The sequence below is a fragment of the Micromonas commoda genome, chromosome 13, assembly GCF_000090985.2.
Source record: "Micromonas commoda chromosome 13, complete sequence".
In the NCBI taxonomy this organism is placed as follows: domain Eukaryota; kingdom Viridiplantae; phylum Chlorophyta; class Mamiellophyceae; order Mamiellales; family Mamiellaceae; genus Micromonas; species Micromonas commoda.
The window spans coordinates 317,566-333,314 of NC_013050.1; the positions used below are offsets into that span (position 1 = coordinate 317,566).

At 66.1% G+C, this 15,749-nt stretch overlaps 14 protein-coding genes across 14 annotated transcripts; 9 read left to right on the forward strand and 5 right to left on the reverse strand.

Annotated features, from left to right (window-relative positions):
• Window positions 1-213: 213 nt before the first annotated feature.
• Window positions 214-1,389, forward strand: MICPUN_87498 (predicted protein; the record flags this gene model as incomplete). Its single annotated transcript, XM_002505412.1, has 1 exon — window positions 214-1,389. The coding sequence occupies one exon, from the start codon at window positions 214-216 to the stop codon at window positions 1,387-1,389; it is 1,176 nt and encodes a 391-aa protein (XP_002505458.1).
• Window positions 1,390-1,398: 9 nt separating this feature from the next.
• MICPUN_109350 (predicted protein) lies at window positions 1,399-2,310 on the reverse strand. The gene has a single exon (XM_002505661.1). The coding sequence runs from the start codon at window positions 2,125-2,127 to the stop codon at window positions 1,468-1,470; it is 660 nt and encodes a 219-aa protein (XP_002505707.1). The 5' UTR covers window positions 2,128-2,310; the 3' UTR covers window positions 1,399-1,467.
• A 494-nt stretch (window positions 2,311-2,804) lies between these two features.
• MICPUN_72104 (predicted protein) lies at window positions 2,805-3,407 on the forward strand (the record flags this gene model as incomplete). The annotated part of the gene is made up of 1 exon (XM_002505413.1): window positions 2,805-3,407. A coding segment is annotated over one exon (603 nt), but the record flags the coding sequence as incomplete, so codon positions are not given.
• Window positions 3,408-3,839: 432 nt separating this feature from the next.
• On the forward strand, window positions 3,840-4,244 carry MICPUN_63519 (predicted protein; the record flags this gene model as incomplete). Its single annotated transcript, XM_002505414.1, has 1 exon — window positions 3,840-4,244. The coding sequence occupies one exon, from the start codon at window positions 3,840-3,842 to the stop codon at window positions 4,242-4,244; it is 405 nt and encodes a 134-aa protein (XP_002505460.1).
• A 290-nt stretch (window positions 4,245-4,534) lies between these two features.
• MICPUN_63520 (predicted protein) lies at window positions 4,535-5,338 on the forward strand (the record flags this gene model as incomplete). The annotated part of the gene is made up of 1 exon (XM_002505415.1): window positions 4,535-5,338. One exon carries the CDS (start codon window positions 4,535-4,537, stop codon window positions 5,336-5,338), a length of 804 nt encoding a protein of 267 aa, XP_002505461.1.
• Window positions 5,339-5,419: 81 nt separating this feature from the next.
• MICPUN_63521 (predicted protein) lies at window positions 5,420-6,859 on the reverse strand (the record flags this gene model as incomplete). The annotated part of the gene is made up of 1 exon (XM_002505662.1): window positions 5,420-6,859. One exon carries the CDS (start codon window positions 6,857-6,859, stop codon window positions 5,420-5,422), a length of 1,440 nt encoding a protein of 479 aa, XP_002505708.1.
• Window positions 6,860-7,011: 152 nt separating this feature from the next.
• Window positions 7,012-7,893, forward strand: MICPUN_63522 (predicted protein; the record flags this gene model as incomplete). The annotated part of the gene is made up of 1 exon (XM_002505416.1): window positions 7,012-7,893. The coding sequence occupies one exon, from the start codon at window positions 7,012-7,014 to the stop codon at window positions 7,891-7,893; it is 882 nt and encodes a 293-aa protein (XP_002505462.1).
• Window positions 7,894-7,973: 80 nt separating this feature from the next.
• On the reverse strand, window positions 7,974-8,729 carry MICPUN_63523 (hypothetical protein; the record flags this gene model as incomplete). The annotated part of the gene is made up of 1 exon (XM_002505663.1): window positions 7,974-8,729. The coding sequence occupies one exon, from the start codon at window positions 8,727-8,729 to the stop codon at window positions 8,019-8,021; it is 711 nt and encodes a 236-aa protein (XP_002505709.1). The 3' UTR covers window positions 7,974-8,018.
• Window positions 8,730-8,879: 150 nt separating this feature from the next.
• On the forward strand, window positions 8,880-9,869 carry MICPUN_109352 (predicted protein). The gene is made up of 2 exons (XM_002505417.1): window positions 8,880-9,009; window positions 9,113-9,869. The coding sequence occupies exons 1-2, from the start codon at window positions 8,929-8,931 to the stop codon at window positions 9,833-9,835; spliced, it is 804 nt and encodes a 267-aa protein (XP_002505463.1). The 5' UTR covers window positions 8,880-8,928; the 3' UTR covers window positions 9,836-9,869.
• A 91-nt stretch (window positions 9,870-9,960) lies between these two features.
• On the forward strand, window positions 9,961-10,464 carry MICPUN_63525 (predicted protein; the record flags this gene model as incomplete). Its single annotated transcript, XM_002505418.1, has 1 exon — window positions 9,961-10,464. One exon carries the CDS (start codon window positions 9,961-9,963, stop codon window positions 10,462-10,464), a length of 504 nt encoding a protein of 167 aa, XP_002505464.1.
• Window positions 10,465-10,655: 191 nt separating this feature from the next.
• MICPUN_63526 (predicted protein) lies at window positions 10,656-11,990 on the reverse strand (the record flags this gene model as incomplete). Its single annotated transcript, XM_002505664.1, has 1 exon — window positions 10,656-11,990. One exon carries the CDS (start codon window positions 11,988-11,990, stop codon window positions 10,656-10,658), a length of 1,335 nt encoding a protein of 444 aa, XP_002505710.1.
• Window positions 11,991-12,132: 142 nt separating this feature from the next.
• MICPUN_63527 (predicted protein) lies at window positions 12,133-13,554 on the forward strand (the record flags this gene model as incomplete). Its single annotated transcript, XM_002505419.1, has 1 exon — window positions 12,133-13,554. The coding sequence occupies one exon, from the start codon at window positions 12,133-12,135 to the stop codon at window positions 13,552-13,554; it is 1,422 nt and encodes a 473-aa protein (XP_002505465.1).
• Window positions 13,555-13,592: 38 nt separating this feature from the next.
• On the reverse strand, window positions 13,593-14,727 carry MICPUN_109354 (predicted protein). The gene has a single exon (XM_002505665.1). It carries the CDS (start codon window positions 14,680-14,682, stop codon window positions 13,666-13,668), a length of 1,017 nt encoding a protein of 338 aa, XP_002505711.1. The 5' UTR covers window positions 14,683-14,727; the 3' UTR covers window positions 13,593-13,665.
• A 379-nt stretch (window positions 14,728-15,106) lies between these two features.
• Window positions 15,107-15,745, forward strand: MICPUN_72765 (predicted protein; the record flags this gene model as incomplete). The annotated part of the gene is made up of 3 exons (XM_002505420.1): window positions 15,107-15,376; window positions 15,467-15,505; window positions 15,536-15,745. Coding segments are annotated over 3 exons (519 nt in total), but the record flags the coding sequence as incomplete, so codon positions are not given.
• Between the last annotated feature and the right edge of the window lie 4 nt (window positions 15,746-15,749).

A 15,749-nucleotide genomic window follows, 5' to 3' on the forward strand; every position in this document is an offset into this window, starting at 1 on the left:
AAGGTCGCATTCGCGTGGACGAAAAATTTCTGACTGATCCCGTGTGCTGATTTGGAGCTTGCTGGCTGGGTTTGGGATTGACAGATTTTCACTTTTTCCCGAATCTCGCGATGCCCCCTTCGCTTTTCATCCAAGGCGGATCGGGCACCGAAGACTGCACACAGACACGCCCAACCGCGTCGGAATCTGTACTTGCAGGCGCGCCGCGTCAGCATGGCCCTCCTCGCGCTCGCCGCGGCGGTTCCGACCGCGGCCCTCGTCGCTCTGATCATCAGGCGACGTCGCAATGATCTGAAGGTCGTCGTCATCAAAGCGAGGGGCATCGAGGTCCACGTCTCGCCGTTCGGGGCGACGGTGACGCGCGTCGTGGTGCCCGACGCGACGGGCGCGCTCGGGGATGTCGTGCTCGGCTACGACCGTCTCGCCTCCTACGACGATCCCAGCGATCGCCCGTACCTCGGGGCGATCGTCGGTAGGGTGGCGAACCGCATCGCGGGCGCCAGGTTCACCCTCGACGGCGAGACCCACGCGCTCTGCGCGAACAACGGCCCCAACTGCCTGCACGGGGGCTCCAAGGGATTCGACCGAGCGTGGTGGACGGTGGACGAGGTGTTCGAGGACGGAACCGGCGTGAGACTGACGCACGTGTCCGAGGACGGCGACGAGGGGTTCCCGGGACGCGTGACGATCGCGGTGACGTACGCGGTGCGCGACAACGGCGGTTCGCGCGACGTCGGATCGACGGGCGTCGACGACGATCGAATCCGTCGACGCTTCGACGCGACGCTGGCGACGACGATGGTCGCGTCGACGAATCGAACCACGCCGGTGAACCTGGCGCAGCACTCGTACTTTAACCTGGCGGGGCACGACTCCGGGGTGACGATCGAGGACCACAGGGTTAAGCTGAGGTGCAGCGCGTACACCCCGGTGGACGCGACGTCGATTCCCACGGGGGAGATCGCGGACGTGACGGGCACCGCGTTTGACCTTCGCGGGGGCCCGGGCGTCGTGCGAGACTACGGCGTGAGGATAGGGGACGCGATGCCCGCGGGTGACCCGGGCGGGTTCGACCACAACTTCGTCCACGACGCGTTTGTTCCGACGGACGATGATGACGACGTGTCCCCCCGGGTGATCGCGCAGGTGTGGGAGCCGCGCAGCGGTCGGAGCATGCACGTGGCGACCAACGCTCCGGGGGTTCAGTTCTACACGGGCAACTGGCTTAATAATAGGGGAAAGGGGGGCGTACGGTACGGCAAGCACTCTGGGTTCTGCCTCGAGACGCAGCACTTCCCGGACGCGGTGAACCAGCCGGGGTTTCGTTCGTGCCTCCTGCGGCCGGGGGATACGTACCGGCACGTCATGGAGCACAGGTTTTTCGTCTGAGCGTAACACTCTTTTACAAGTTTAATATCACTCCTCGGCGCCGCGGACTGGGACGTGCGACACCCGCGTCTCGTGTCCTCACCTCCCGAACACGTAATACCTGATGAAGAGGAACATGAACAGGAATCCACCGACGACGATCAGGGGCATGTACTTTTGGATGAGCGCCTGGAACGCGAGGTCCTTGGCCTTGGCGCTGTACTTTCGGGTCTCACTCGCCAGGTTCTGCGACATGTTGGACACGTGGTCCAGCTTCTCGCCCTGCCCGAGGATGTCGTTGATGTTGCGTGTCATCACGCTCTGTATGTCGTGCAGGTCCTCGTTGAGCTTGTTCAGGTTACGCTGCGTGCGCGTGTCCTGGTACAGCTTCTTCGTCCGTTGTATCACAGTGTCGAACTTGATGAACGCGTACGGCCTCGCCACCGTCTCAACCTGCCCGCCGTTCGCTGCCGCGAACTCCTTGCACAGGTCCTCGAGGTACTGATACGCGAGTTTCTTCGGATAACCCCGGTCGCAGAGCGTGAGGTAGCACACGCCGTCCTCGATGAGGTAGTGCAGGAAGAACGCCCCGCTCTCGTAGCTCATCCGCGAGGGCGGGGGCGGTCCCTGCGACAGCTTCTTGAACAGCGTCTTCGCCTGCTGCTTGTACTGCTCGAGATCCTGCTGCCTTTCGCTGTCCAGACCCTCCGCGAGGGGCAAGCCGTCCGCCACCCTCGCCAACATCGTCAGCTTCACCATGTTTACCCCAACCAACCGCTCAGGCCGCGGATTCGATCCTCGGCACCCGAAATTTCCTCCAGATCCGTCAAGTAAGGTCCGGACCTCACTCGTGCTTGCCCACCCGAGATCCGCAGCTGACGCGCGAACTCACGTGAGCCTAACCTGGAAGAAGCGCCGACGATGGAAGTGCTGCGCGTGGCGGCGCTCCCGATCGAGTGCGCGTTGTTCGGAGCAACGATTATTATTTTGCCCGGAATCAGGGCAACAACCAGACTGCCAGACTGCCACAGCAGCCTGCCAGCACAAAGTCGAACAGGACGCTGTGAATCTTCCCCACTTCATTCCCGACCCCGCGCGCGGCCACTCGCCCGCCGGAGGTGGCCATGTCCAACCCTTTCTTGCTCGACGACGATACCGGGTTCGGCATTCTGCCTCCGGCGTCGAACCCCGCGCCCAAGTCCGCCGCGCGCGATACGTCCTCCTCCAAGTCGGGCTCCAAGTCCCCGTCCAGGGCGGGCTCAGGCCATCGCCTCGCCCCGGACGAGGCGCCATCGGACGAGAAGAAATCGCTGCTGGGCGCGGGGTCCGACTCGTCGGCGCCCGGGTCCGCGCTACATGATCCGCCCCCGGAGATCACCGCGGTGAACAACGACGCGCAGAGCGGCGGTGCCAGGCGACGAACCACGTCGTGGATCTTCTCTCTCCTGTTCTGGCAACAGTACTTCGACGTGGACACCGAGGACGTGGCGGTGAGGATAAAGAATGCGATAATCAGCCCCATGAGCGGCACGTTTAGGGACGTCATCGGGGACAATCCCGATCTCTGGGGGCCGTTCTGGGTCTGCGCCACGCTCATCTTCATCAACGCGCTCGGAACCAAATACGCCGACTACCTCACGCACGACGACTCGGAAGGGGACTTCACCTTCGACGTCACGCGGGTATCGTTCGGGGTGTGCATGTTCTACGGCTACGCCTTCTGCGTCCCGGCGGGTCTTTGGTTCATCCTCCGGTGCTTCGGCGGCGTGAACACCGGGCTGGCGTCGCTGCTGTGCCTGTACGGGTACTCGCTGATGGTGTACGTGCCCATGGGGATCCTGTGCCTCGCGCCGAACCAGTCCCTGCGGTGGTTCGCGTTCCTGCCGTCCATGGCGATATCGTCCGCGTTCCTCTTCTTCAACGTTCGGGGGGTGGTGGCGGAATCGCCGAAGGGTCTCGCGTTCGCGACGCCGTTCATGGGATGCGTCGTCGGCGCGCACGCGTGCTTCGGGCTCCTGCTCAAGCTGTACTGGATATGAGGGACGACACGATCGCGCGATCCGACTCGGGATCGCGCCGCTAAGATCTTAGCTGCTAGACTTTAGACGTTCATCGACGACTTAGGTATTAGATCTATTAGACGCGGCGTCGCCGTCTCGCGGGTGGAACACGCCAACCGCCGTCGAACCCGAGTCGCCAAAATCAAGTTTCAACCAGCGCCATCTGCCAATCGACGTTCTGTTGTCAAGGCAGACGAGGTCACACACGAGGCTTGGTTGGGTGCGAACCCTGCTCCACACTCGAGCTCGCTCCTCCTTCACCTCGAGGGGAAGTGAACGAGAATCCGTCGGGTTCGATCATACACCCGCCGGAGCTAGAGTCAAAGGCCCCGACACGGCATCAGTCCGGTCCTCCGGCGAGCTCCGAGCCGCGCGTCGCCGCGAGCCGTTCTTCGGGGAAATTTGAACCAAATGCCCCGACTCCCGGTGCCCACTCCGCCCGCTTGGCGCCTCAGCGTGGTCACCGAGGGCGCCGCCGAGCTGAAGTTCATCCTGCCGTGCGATGACGGGAGCATGACCGTGCTGGAGCTGACGCGGCGGTTGGTGGAGCGGTGTCAGTCGTTGACGCCGAGCGTGCCTCTGGTGGCGGACCGGCTCGTGGATGCGCGCGACGGGAGCACGCTTTTTCCGGAGGACAGCGCGAGGGAGGTACTCGACGACGGGGACACGGTGAAAGTTTTTCTGAGACGGACGAACACGGAAGACGGCAGTGGCGAAATAGGCGGTGGGGCGACTCGCGGGAGGGGCGGTGGGGCGACTCGCGGGAGGGGCAGGGGCGCGGGGTCGTCGGCTAGCTACAGCTCGCCCTTAAATTAGCAACGACGGTAGGTAGAAGAAACGAGGAACGGACACCGCTGCGCAGCAGTTTGGCGTCGGAAATGAAGACCGAAAGGCAAATACAAACTGGGGGGTTATTCTTGAGTCAATTTTCGTCATACCTTCCCTTCCAAAAAGTCATAAAATCACGCCATCCACTTTCTCTTTTCTCCACTCTGATTGGCGGAGGAAGCTCTGGAGTGCCCAGGTTTTTCGCGGCTGGAAGGCGTTTGTCTCTCTCTCTCTCTCTTCTTCTCGACACTTCCGCGCACCGCCTTCGCCGCGCGCGAATGTCGCGCGTCGACGTCGTCGACCTCGCCGAGGACGATGACCTGAATCACGACTCTCCCACATCCAGGGTGCAGGAATGGGTGTTGGGCCTAGGCATGTCCCCGCCACCTTCGCCACCCGCCACCACGCATTCCGGCTCCCCTCCTGATCCCTCGGGAGGGAGTAAGAGGTCCTCCGAAGGCTCGGAACCGTCCTCCGGGCCGGGATGGCCGTCGCCCACTCGGCCGTGGACGGGCGATCAGATCCCGTTCGTCGCGCCAAGGGTCATAGCGGGGCGCGCGGTGGTGCATGCGCCGGATGTAGCCTCACTGGAGCCCCCGAGCGCGGAGATTTACCACAACCTTCGAGGTATGGTCTGCGGGGGTGCAAACGTCAGTGAGTTGTCGCCATCGCAGCCGCCGCCCGCGAGGTCCGACATAGAGTTCCAGCTGCCAACGGAGGATAACCCATACCACGTTCTGGCCATAAAGTGGGCGATGAGGCAGGATCAGGACCCATCGGCGCCCAGGAGCTCGCGCGGGCGGGAGGCGAGGCCTCAGTTCTCAATCACGTTCGATGCGATGGGCTACATCTACATCGGCGCGGTCCATCAGGGTGACCCGTCCGAGAAGCCGGAGGGTTTCGAGCTCATCACCAGGTACCCCGCAGCCGTGAACGAATTCAGCGCGCAGTCGGTGTATAAAGACGGCGTGTTGTTCGTCATCGCGGCGCCGAAGGAATCGAGCGTGGTGGAGGTGCCCGTCCTGAGCGTGCCGAAAAGCAGCAGCGGCAAGAGTAGCAATTTACGGTTCCAGCGAGACTAGATGTGGATGGCTAGCTCAACAGAATACTTGTTGAGCCAGAGCTTCGTGCGGTCGCAAACCTTGTAACGATAATCACTAAGCTCAACGCCGACGCTTTTTCTTTCCCGCGTTCAATCGCGGGGTTGGCTCCAGCAGGCTAAAACCGTCCTCATCTTCCAGCACGCCGTCCTCCAAATCGTCGAAATCGTCGTGGAAGTCGTCGCCATCCTCGTTCATCTTGGCGTCCAGCATGGCATCCATGGCTCGGTCCATCGCGTCATCATCGTCGTCATCGTCATCGGCGTCGTCTTCAACTTCGGCGTCGTCATCTTCATCCTCCTCTGCTCCCTCATCCGCCTCAGCCTCCCTCGTTTTCCTCCCGTTCCCGACGAGCGAGTTGTTGCCCCCTCGCGTCGACGACCCCTTCCCGCGCGTCCCCTCCTTACCCGCCGCCGCCGCCGCCTGCACGTACTCGTACATCACTTTCTTCCGATACTCCCGCTCCAGCGCCCCGTCCACGCCCGGGTGCGTCACCGCGTCGTGAAATAGTCTCAACATCCGCGCGCTTGATCGGAACCGTTCATGGTACGCAATCATCTGCGCCGAGACCAGCGCTGCTCGGTTACAGAGCGGCGGGAAGGGCAGGTTGCGCGTCCTGTCCACGTACGCGGGCTCGTACGCGTCGTCGGCAAACCCGAACGACACGCACACGCGCGGCGGCGTCCTTGGACCGAGTTCTTCGCTCCTCGGCGTGCCCCTGCTTCCCCAGTGGATGACCCTGTGCGTGAACACCACCGCGGAACCCGTCTCGGCGGGAACTGCGGTGATGTGCTGATAGGCCTCCTTGTGCGGGAGGCACAACCGCAGCGGGTCCGCGTCCGCGTTGCACGGGTCGTCGTCGTCTCCATCGAAGTACCCGGGGTCTCGCGGCCGCGGTATGACGTACAGGCACGAGTTTTCGGGCGTCGCGTCGGTGAGGGCGACCCACGCAGTCGCGTACATGGCGGTGCCATCCGGTCGAAAGGTGGCTGGCGAGTCGTCGGGCTGCCTGTCCCTGTGCGGGGAGAACGCGGTGTGCTCGTCGTCGCCGAGGTCGTCATACGGGTCCACGTGCCAGCAGAGCGCGTCGAAGTTGAGTCTGTTGCCGGTGGCGCGGAGCACGACGTCGGAGAGCTCGTGCGCGATGGACCACGCCTCGTCGTACATGAGCAGGAAACTCGGGTTCCATCCGTGGCGTATGAGTTGGACGCACGCCAGCGCGAGCTCGCGGTGCGCAACGCTCTTCCACGGGAGACACGCGGCGGGTATCTTGGTGTATCCGTCTCGGAGGATCCGTTCGCGCGCGTCGTCCGCGACCTCCTCGAGCGCCGCACCGACCATCGGGCGGACCGAGGCTTGGAACGCCTCGTCGCAGACGTGCAGCGACGGGCAGAGCTCGCGCCAGTACCCGGGTTGGAGCACCCGCGCTAGATCCACCTCGCGCGCGTGCCATGATGTGTCCTGGATCGGCTCCCTCGGCGAAGGAAGCGGCGGGTCGCTCATCTCGACGGCGGGCGTTTGTACTATGCGCCCCGCCAAACTGACGCGAGAAATCTGTCGGCGCCGGCGCCGAGTTTTTCGGCACCGGTTTCGGGGTTAGGGTATGGCGCGCGGTGCACTCCTCGGGGCGCACGGATCGACCCGTTCGAGACGATATGGCCGCCCGACACATCGCCACGAAAGCCATGAAGCCTCACCTGTACTACATGTCCGCGTGGTTCTGCCCCTTCGCGCACAGGGCGACGCTGGCGTTGGAGCATCACTCGTCCCATCTGACGTGGGAGTGGATAGAGGCGCTCGGCTGGGAGAAGCGCAGGGCGACGGACGAGTCGCTGCAGACGGAACACGAGAACTGGTACCACTTCAAGGCGCCCGAGCTCATGAAGCATAACCCGCTCGGTATGGTCCCGACCCTCGTCTCCGAGGCGACGTTCACCGGAGACGCCTCGAAGGGACCTGCCAAGCCCCCGGTCCGGGAGTCGCTCGTGGCCATCGAGTTCGTCGACGAGCTCGTCGGGGGCGGGGACGTGCCCATAATGCCCTCCTGCCCGTACGAGCGGGCCAAGATGAGGGTCGCGGCCGATGTCGTCAATAAGAAGGTGTGTTCCAAGTACTACCACGTCCTGGTGCGACAGGACCCGCGGGAGCAACGGGAGGGATTCGAGGCGCTCGTCGCCGGGCTGGACGAGTTTGGCAGCCAACTCGACGGGGGGCCGTTCTACGGCGGCCGGAGCACGCCCGGTCTGGTGGACTACGCGCTGTTCCCGTGGGCGCACCGCCTGCCGGTGTTCGTGCACTATAGGGGAGAGCAGTACGCGATACCGAAAAACACGCCGGGGCTGAAGGCGTACCACGAGTGGCTCGCCGCGATGCATGCGCTGCCAAAAGTGCGAAAGACGTGTCCGCCTTGGGACGACTACCTCGCGCACATCGGGCGGTACGCCGACGGTAGCGCGAGGAGTAAGGTGGCGAACGCGGTCAGGGACGGGCGGGACGCGCACCAGTACGACGACGTCAAGGACGACACGAGCCACTGAGAGGCTTCTCACCGGGGAGGGCGCGGAGGTGAAAGGACTCTCCGCCGCCACCCCCGAAACTCCGAACCCGCTCATCTTACTCGATACGAAGGTAGTCTCGTTCGCAACACGTACAGCCCTCTCGTCTACCGAAGGAGCCTCGACGGGACGAGCACCCCGCCCGCCTCCGGATCCGGCGCCATGATCCTGCCCCCGTTGCTGACGTCTCCGGCGGTGAAGACGTCCGCGTGGTCGTCCAGCCACAGCACCAGAGTCTCAATCGCTCGCATCGACGACGACGACGACGCGCCCGAACCGCCCTCCACTCCCCTCGCCTTGCTCCCGCCGTCGGCGTCGGACGCGAGCGCGGCGTCGAACACCTCCCTCGCGCGCATTGTGAGGAGCTCGTGCGCGCGTGAACGCCTGGATCCCGCGCCCGCCGCGTCGTCCCCCGTCGCGCACGGCGAGATCGTCACCCTCGGCGCGCGGTGGTCCGCATCCTCCACCCCGTCGTCTCCGTCGCCGCGGCCGTCGCGGCCCGTCCCATTCGACGCGTCGTCCCCGACCAGCGCTCCCAGATCGCCGATCTTGGTCGCCCTGAACATGTTTTCCACCCTGGCGACGAACGAGCCCGGTACCTCGCAGGCGAGAGCCTCGGTGGCGTCGTCGAGCGAATCCGAGGTCAGGTCGGCAACCTTCGCGCCGAGCGCGTCGAGGGGCGCCACCTGCACCGACGGCGCGACCGCGGCGAGGTGCGCGAGGAGCTCCGCGAGGTTGGACCCGGCGAAGGTCGCGCGGGCATCCACGGGGATTAGGCTGATGCGCCGGCGCTTGCTCTCTCGGGACGTCGCGGCCATGGCGCGCGCGCGAGCGCGAGTGGGGAGCCCTCGAAAGTTTCTCTCCCGAGCAAGACGTGCGCGAGGGGGCGGCCTTGCTGGGAAAGGACCGAGTGGAGCTGAGGCCAGGAGGACGCGTCACCGAGGCTCAAAAATATGCAGCGCACGAGGGACTACAACGCTCCGTGAGTCTCTAGGCGAAGAAAAGCGGTCCATCGAGATGACCGCGGTGAAGGAGGGACTCACGGAAGAACGCGGGGAGGCCGGCGCCGCCGCGCCCATCGACGAGCTGCCGCCGGAGGTGCGCGCCCTGACGCGCGCCTCACCCATTTTAGGCCTCCGAGATTACACGTCACTCGCCACCATCCACGATCGCTGACCCCGCCCGTCCTCCCGTCCCTCAGGTCTTGTACCATATCCTGTCTTTCCTCCCGAGATCTGCCGGGACGGCCAACGCCCTAGTCGGCGTGTGCAAGGGATGGCGCGAAGCCATCCTCACGGACGATGCGTACCTGGGCTCCCTTGAATTCTCCCTCGACGCGTCGCAGCCGTTCAAGGGCATGGAGACGGTCAGAGGCGCGGTGGCCCACAGGCGAACGTGGGCGTACGCCGATCGCCACGCCCGCGCGATCGATGGCGCCGCCTCGACGACGACGACGACGACGACGACGGGCATGGAGACGGTCAAGGGCGGCGCGACGGTTCCGGCGCTGCTGCGCAGAGCCGCGGATGTGGGCTCCAACGCAACCGCGCTCGAGACGCTCGCCACGCTGTTCGAGGCGCGGGGGGACGTCGCGGGCGCGTACAGGTCCTGGAGGAAGGCGGCATCGCTCGGATCGTGTCTCGCGCAGTTTAAGCTCGGGGAGATCTTCTACAGGGGGCTGGGGAACCAGGGCGTCGACGGCGAGGAGGCGCTGTTTTGGCTGAGCAAGGCGATGAAATCAGCCACCCTCGCGCCGGAGTGCCGGGCGACGGCGGCGGGGATAATGGGGTTCCTGCACCTCGACGGGGAAGGAACCGCGGCGTGCAACGTGACTGCGATCAAGTGGTTCAAAGTCGCGGCGGAGAACGGGTGCGCGGAGGCGCTCAAAACTCTGGGATGGCTATACTCCACGGGCCAGTACTGAGAAGCTTGCTCTCCTTGTAAAAATCCTGTTGTACACTTGCACAGACAACAGCTTCTTGACAACGCTGTTTTTCCTTTCTGCCAAACCTCACCCACGCCGGCTCTCTCGAAGACGCTCGGAAGGAGATGTGCGTCACCGAGTCGCAGATATCGCAGATACGCGACGGGATCCGGGCGAGGCGCGCGTCGAGCGTGGGATCCTCCACGGATTCGCTCCTCCGCGAGTGCCCAAGGCCCGAGGAGAGTTCGCCCTACTCGAGCGCCTTCGCCGTCAACCTCGGGTCCGTCGAGCTCGCGCGAATCCTCCCCCTGCGCGTACCCGATGGCGCCGCGACCCCGCCCGCGCCGACGCGCGTCTCGTACGACAGCGCCTCCCCGGTCACGCCGAAGGACTCGGCCGTGGAGGCCCCGAAGGACGGTGGGGCGGTACGGCGGCTTGCTCCGGAGGCGGGTGTCGGCGGCAGCGGCGTGAACGCGGCGCTCGAGGAATATCGGGACGACAAACGCGCGGCGAACGTCGCCGAGCGCGTCGAGAGAGGACCCTTGCGCGTGGATATCGCGCGGGACGTCGTCGACGGTCGCGTGTCGGCGTTGTTCGCCCTCGCCGCCGCCGTCAAACAGCCCGGCTGAGCTGAAAAAAAATACGCTCCCGCCCCAGCCTCCTCCGGGCGGGGACATGGCAAGCAACCATCCGCACGCGACACACGCAAACGCAACCACCGTACGGACACGACACGCGTAGACGGCGCGGCCCGTTAGCTGGTACGTAATGAGAGGGAACGAGTGTCACACCCCACGTTTGCCCGCTACTCCGTTGCCCGCTACTCCGGCGCAGTACTCCGGCTACTCCGGCGCTCCATCATCTCCCCCACCCTCGCCTCCATCCTCGCCATACTCTCTCCGGCGCGATGCATCCTCTGTTCGTAGTCGGCCCTCCCCCGCTCCTTAAGATGTCGCCCCAGCTCCTTCACCGCGCGCATCTTCGCCTTTCCCTGCGCCACGCGCGCGCCCACTCGCGCCTCCATGCGCTCTCGCCTCCGCCTGAACTTGTCCGATGAGAGGAAGTAGTACGTCGCCGCCGACGCCGCCGTGGTTCCCCCGGCGACGTAGTGAAGGGCCGCCATCGCCTCCGGGGAGATGACTGCCGAGCCCCACGCGGTTTGCGTCGCAGCCGCGCAGCCGAACAAGGCGAACTGCACGGCGGTGCTCCACTTCCCCAACGCCTGGGGCTCCATCGCTGGCAGCGCGGGTGGCGGCGGCGACGGCGACGACTCGAGCTCACCGCGCGACCGCTCCCTTTCGTCTCCCCCTGGAGTGCTTGCTTTCCCCGCGGACATCCCGAAGAACTCGCCCCACGTCTCCCATCGCCAGCCCAGTCCCCGGGCCCTCTGGAACGCCACCCCCGCCACGAGCGCGGCGTCGCGGCTGAGGAAACACGCGGCGAGCCAAGCGGGTATCGCCCCCTTCCACGCCAGCGCCACCGCCACAGACGCCACGAACGCCTTATCCCCCGCCGGATCCAGGTATGACCCGGCGACGCCCGTCTGGTTCCACCGTCTGGCGAGGTATCCGTCGAGCCAGTCGGAGGCGCCCGCGGCGACGACGGCGGCGAGGATCAACTCGGGCGGGGCGTCGTTGACGATCCCGGCGGCGATGAGCGGCCCCGACGCTCCGCGCGCGATGGACAGGGCGTTCGGGATCGTCGCGATGTCGCCGTAGGACCACGGCGCGGGCCGCGGTGCCGGCTCCGGGTCCAGCGCGAGCGTGGCCTTACCCCTGTCCTTGTCGCGATCCCTGTTCCTCGGCGGCGCGTCCGGCGGGGTGGCGGAGGGAACCGCGGCGAATCCGCGCGCGGACCGCCGCGCCGTCCGCTCCTCGCGACCGCTCCTCGGGACGATCGCGCTCGCGGCGAAGCCGACGGTCGGGACGCCGCGGGAAACGATGCTCCACTCGCGCGGCGACGTCGACGCATCGCGAGACGATCGAACGCGATCATCGTATTCGATGCGCCACCCCGGGGTGAGGTCCCGGCGGGGCCCCGGCGCGGCGACGCCGAGGCGACGGGCGAGAGGCTCCCCGCGCGACGCGACGCGCGACGACGACGCGCGCATCGAGGCTTCCGCCGCGAGATGCGCCGCTGCTCGTCGGCCGTGCATGCTCGCGGGTGCGCGCCGACCTGTGACGCGCGGCGTCAACGGCCGCCTCCGAGAAGGTCGGGTCGTTCCGCGGGAGCCAGCTCAGCATCCTCCCGACAACACCGTCACTCCGTCGCGCGCAAAGTCGAGGACGTGCACGACGATGACGACCGCGCTCACCCCGACGGCGACGCATCCCAGCGCCGCTCTCGGCGGCGGACCGAGGTGGGTCAGGGGGCCGAGGGCGGCGGCCGACGGCTGTTCGACCCCGTCGCGCACACGCGGTGTCCACGCGACGCCGATCCCGACGGTGCCCCGGCGAGCCGCGCTCACCGCGCTCACCGCCGCCGCCGCCTCCTCCCGAGACCTCTCCCCGGCGACGGCATCCGTCGCGTCGACGTCGGAGGTTGTCCGTGAAGCCGCGGCGCTCGCGACGAACGGCGCGGGCGCGTCCACGGTCGCGTTCGACGACGCCACCGTCACCATACGAGGCACCGGCCAGGTCGTGCCCGTCGCCGTTTGGTACCCAACCGACGGAACGGGCCCGACGCCCACCTACCCGCACGCGATATCCGTCGCCAAGATCGCGAGGGTGCTGCTCAACACCCCGGAGTCCACCCCGAGGTTCCTGGATCGCGACTTTCCCCTCGAACCCTCCGCGGGGGTGGTCCGAGCGTCCACCTCCGCCGCGCCCAAAAACGCCAGAGGCGCCGTCGTCCTGTGCCACGGCTACCTCGGCTCGAGGTTCGACCTCGTCGACCTCGCCGAGGCGCTCGCCGCGTCCGGGTTCGTCGTCGCCGCGCCGGAGTTTGCCGAATCCCTCGCGTCGCCGGACACCGTCTCGGCGCAGACGAGGCCCGGGGCGAAACCCGCGGCGAACCCGTCGGCCACCAGGGAGGCGGTGTTGGACGCGGCGTTGAAGATTTTTGGCGACGAAAAGTTTACGTGGGTCGAGAGGGACGGAAAACTCCGCAGCAAGGTGCCGGTGGCGCTCGTGGGCCAGTCGGCGGGTGCTTCGACGGCTACCGGCGCGCCGGGGTCGTTCGCGGCGAGGGTCGCCATCGCGGGTTTCAGGCCCCCGCCGAGCGAGGAGCGCGAAAGAGTTTTAACCTTGCTCGGGGACCCGCTCCTCGTCGTCGCCTCCGCCGGGGACGGCGTCATCTCTCTGTACCCCACGGACGGCGGGGTGTTCGGGCCGTACAGAGGGATCGAGGCGGAGGTGGCGTCGCTGCCGGCGGAGTTTGCGCGGTTCGACGCCCGGGGACTGTTGGATTCGGTTCGGTCGGGGGACATTTCTCGGAGGGCGTTTGTGACGTACGAGACGGTCGGCGGTGAGTCACCGGGCGGTGAGTCACCGGGCGGTGAGTCACCGGGTCAACAGCCCCTACCGTGCCACATCAGCTTCCTGTCGTCGAGGACCAACGATGCCATGGTCGACGTGCTTGGACCGCTCTTGCCCGTCGCCAGGGCGCTCGGGGTGCCGGTGCTGGACTTTGACAGGTACCAGGTGACGAGGGACAGCGACGAGGTGAACCAGACGCTGGTCCCCGCGGTTGTCGCGTGGCTGGCGGCGGTGATGCGATGACGCCGACTCGGGTTCTCGTCATCGCCCGCCGAGGGTATCACATCGTATAATTAAGATTAGACAAATTAGAATCGTACTGGTACACGTCTTGTTGGCATCACATCGTCCACGTCAAACCGGTCGCCGGTTCGTCTCGTCCGCCGGCTTTGCGAGTCGGACGCCCCACCCCGAAAGATGTCGCGGCGCGCACGCCCACGCGAACACCGCACCGATCAAAGCGCCCGCGATGACATCCGCGGGACGGTGCTTGTAGTCCACGACGCGCGTGCACGCCACGTACGTCGCGTAAGCCATCGGAAGACACGCCGCCGCCCGAGCTGCCGATACGACGGGCGCCATGTTTGTCGACGACCGGAAAACATCCGTCGACGACGCGCCGATTGTTTTACCCAAATAGCGTCGTTCGACTGATAACGCGCGGATGAGCGCCATCGTGGACCAGGTCATCGCGACGAAGGACAGGCCCGCGTGTCCCGACGGGAACGACAGCGACGCCTCGTCGACGTCCGCCCGCGCCGCGCGGCAGTGGGTTAAATCTCCCGGCGCGCCCGGCGTGGTGGCGGCGAGGTAATCCGTGTAGTTCCCGGTTGACATCGCGTGCTTGTATCCCTTGTAGTCGCACGCCGCGAAGAAGTTTGGCCTGAGGCGACCGACGAACGACTTGAGCGCGTTGTACGTTCCCATGGTGAGCGCCAAGGCCTGGCAGTAGCAGACGATCTCAAACATCAACGCGCGGACGGCGTCCACGCGACTCGCGAAGACCGGATCGGATTTAGGGTCGGCATCCTCACTTAACGGTCCGGGAAGCCCCACCGAACCAGGGGCGTGCCCAACTTTCGTGGGAGAGAGCTTCACCCGCGCTGACACCGCCAGGACGATGCACGCGAGCGGCAGGAGCGTTGACAACGCCGCGAGCGCCTCGTTGGACACCGTGGAGTCCAGGTAAGGGTAAGACAGCGACGGGTCGCGCTCCACGAAGAACTGATCGTGCGATCTCCAACTGTCGACGTTGAGCCACGCGACGAGCCCGTATATCGCGAACGCGACGGCGACTCCGGCGTGCGCCGAGAGCGCCGCGCGCGTGGCATCGTCGGCGAGAACCGCGCGAACCAGCACCACGGGACCCATCGCTCGGCTCACGGCTCACGGGGGTTCGGGGCGCCCCACGACCGACCCGCCCCCAATTATGGCTTGGCGTCAGCAAGTCTCGACTTTTCTCGGCGCGCCTGGACAGCCTGTGCTGAATGTCTTGTGCGTTCCGCCGCCTCTCCATCTCAGAGGCGAGCGCGCGGTGGAGGGCATCACCGACCGCGTTTTACGAGTATCCCAGGAGGAACGCGTCGTGCAATAGAGGCGAAGGTTCGAGATGGCCAAGAAGGGAAGGGTCGCGCGCATCCTGACGACGCTCCATCGCGTCGCCGGCACGCCCGTGAGCGAGGCGCTGAAGCGGCGGCAGCGCAGCGCCATCCAGCGCGGCGACGCCGGGACGCACTCCGGAACCGTGTCCCAGTGGCGCAAGCGGAAGGACAGACAGAGACGACGCGAACAGTTCGAGGGCGCCGCGAAGGAGACAGGCCTGCCTCACGGCTACCACAGCGGCATGCGCATCCTCCTCGTCGGCGAGGGTAACCTCTCGTTCGCGCTCGCGCTCACCACGCTCTTCGACGGCGACGGATCCAACCTCCTCGTCACGTCGTTCGACCGCCAACGCATCGCGCGCGCCGCGTACCCGTACTGCGAGGACGTCGAGGAGTCCCTCACCGAATCGGGCGCGGCGGTGGTGTTCGACGTGGACGTGGAGGAACCCGACGCGCTCCGCGGGGTGGCGAAACGATGGTGGGCCGCCGGGGACGACGACGGTATGAGGGATAACCCGACGGGCCAAGGCGTCGGACCGGGCGGGCACTTTAAGGGGTTCGATCGCATCGTGTTCAACTTCCCCGACGCCGGCGTGGGCGTCACCCCTCCCATGTCCGTCAAGGCCAACCAGGACATGCTCGGCGCCTTCTTCGACTCGGCGAAGGGTTTGCTGAGACGCAACGGCGAGGTGCACGTGGCGACGCAACGGGGTCAAGGGATCGAAGTCGCGTCGGCGTGGAACGTGACGGGCGTGGCGGCGCGGCACGGGCTGGTGTACAGGGCGTCGCTGGACTTCGAGCCCGGGGCGTTCCCCGGGTACGAGCACTACAGGACGC

Bases quoted from the DNA above. Each gene is read 5' to 3' on its own strand.
- MICPUN_109350 (XM_002505661.1), bottom strand. From the start codon at position 2,127: ATGGTGAAGCTGACGATGTTGGCGAGGGTGGCGGACGGCTTGCCCCTC.
- MICPUN_109352 (XM_002505417.1), top strand. From the start codon at position 8,929: ATGACCGCGGTGAAGGAGGGACTCACGGAAGAACGCGGGGAGGCCGGC. The intron at 9,010-9,112 runs GTGCGCGCCCTG...CCCGTCCCTCAG, and splicing joins TCGACGAGCTGCCGCCGGAG to GTCTTGTACCATATCCTGTC.
- MICPUN_109354 (XM_002505665.1), bottom strand. From the start codon at position 14,682: ATGGGTCCCGTGGTGCTGGTTCGCGCGGTTCTCGCCGACGATGCCACG.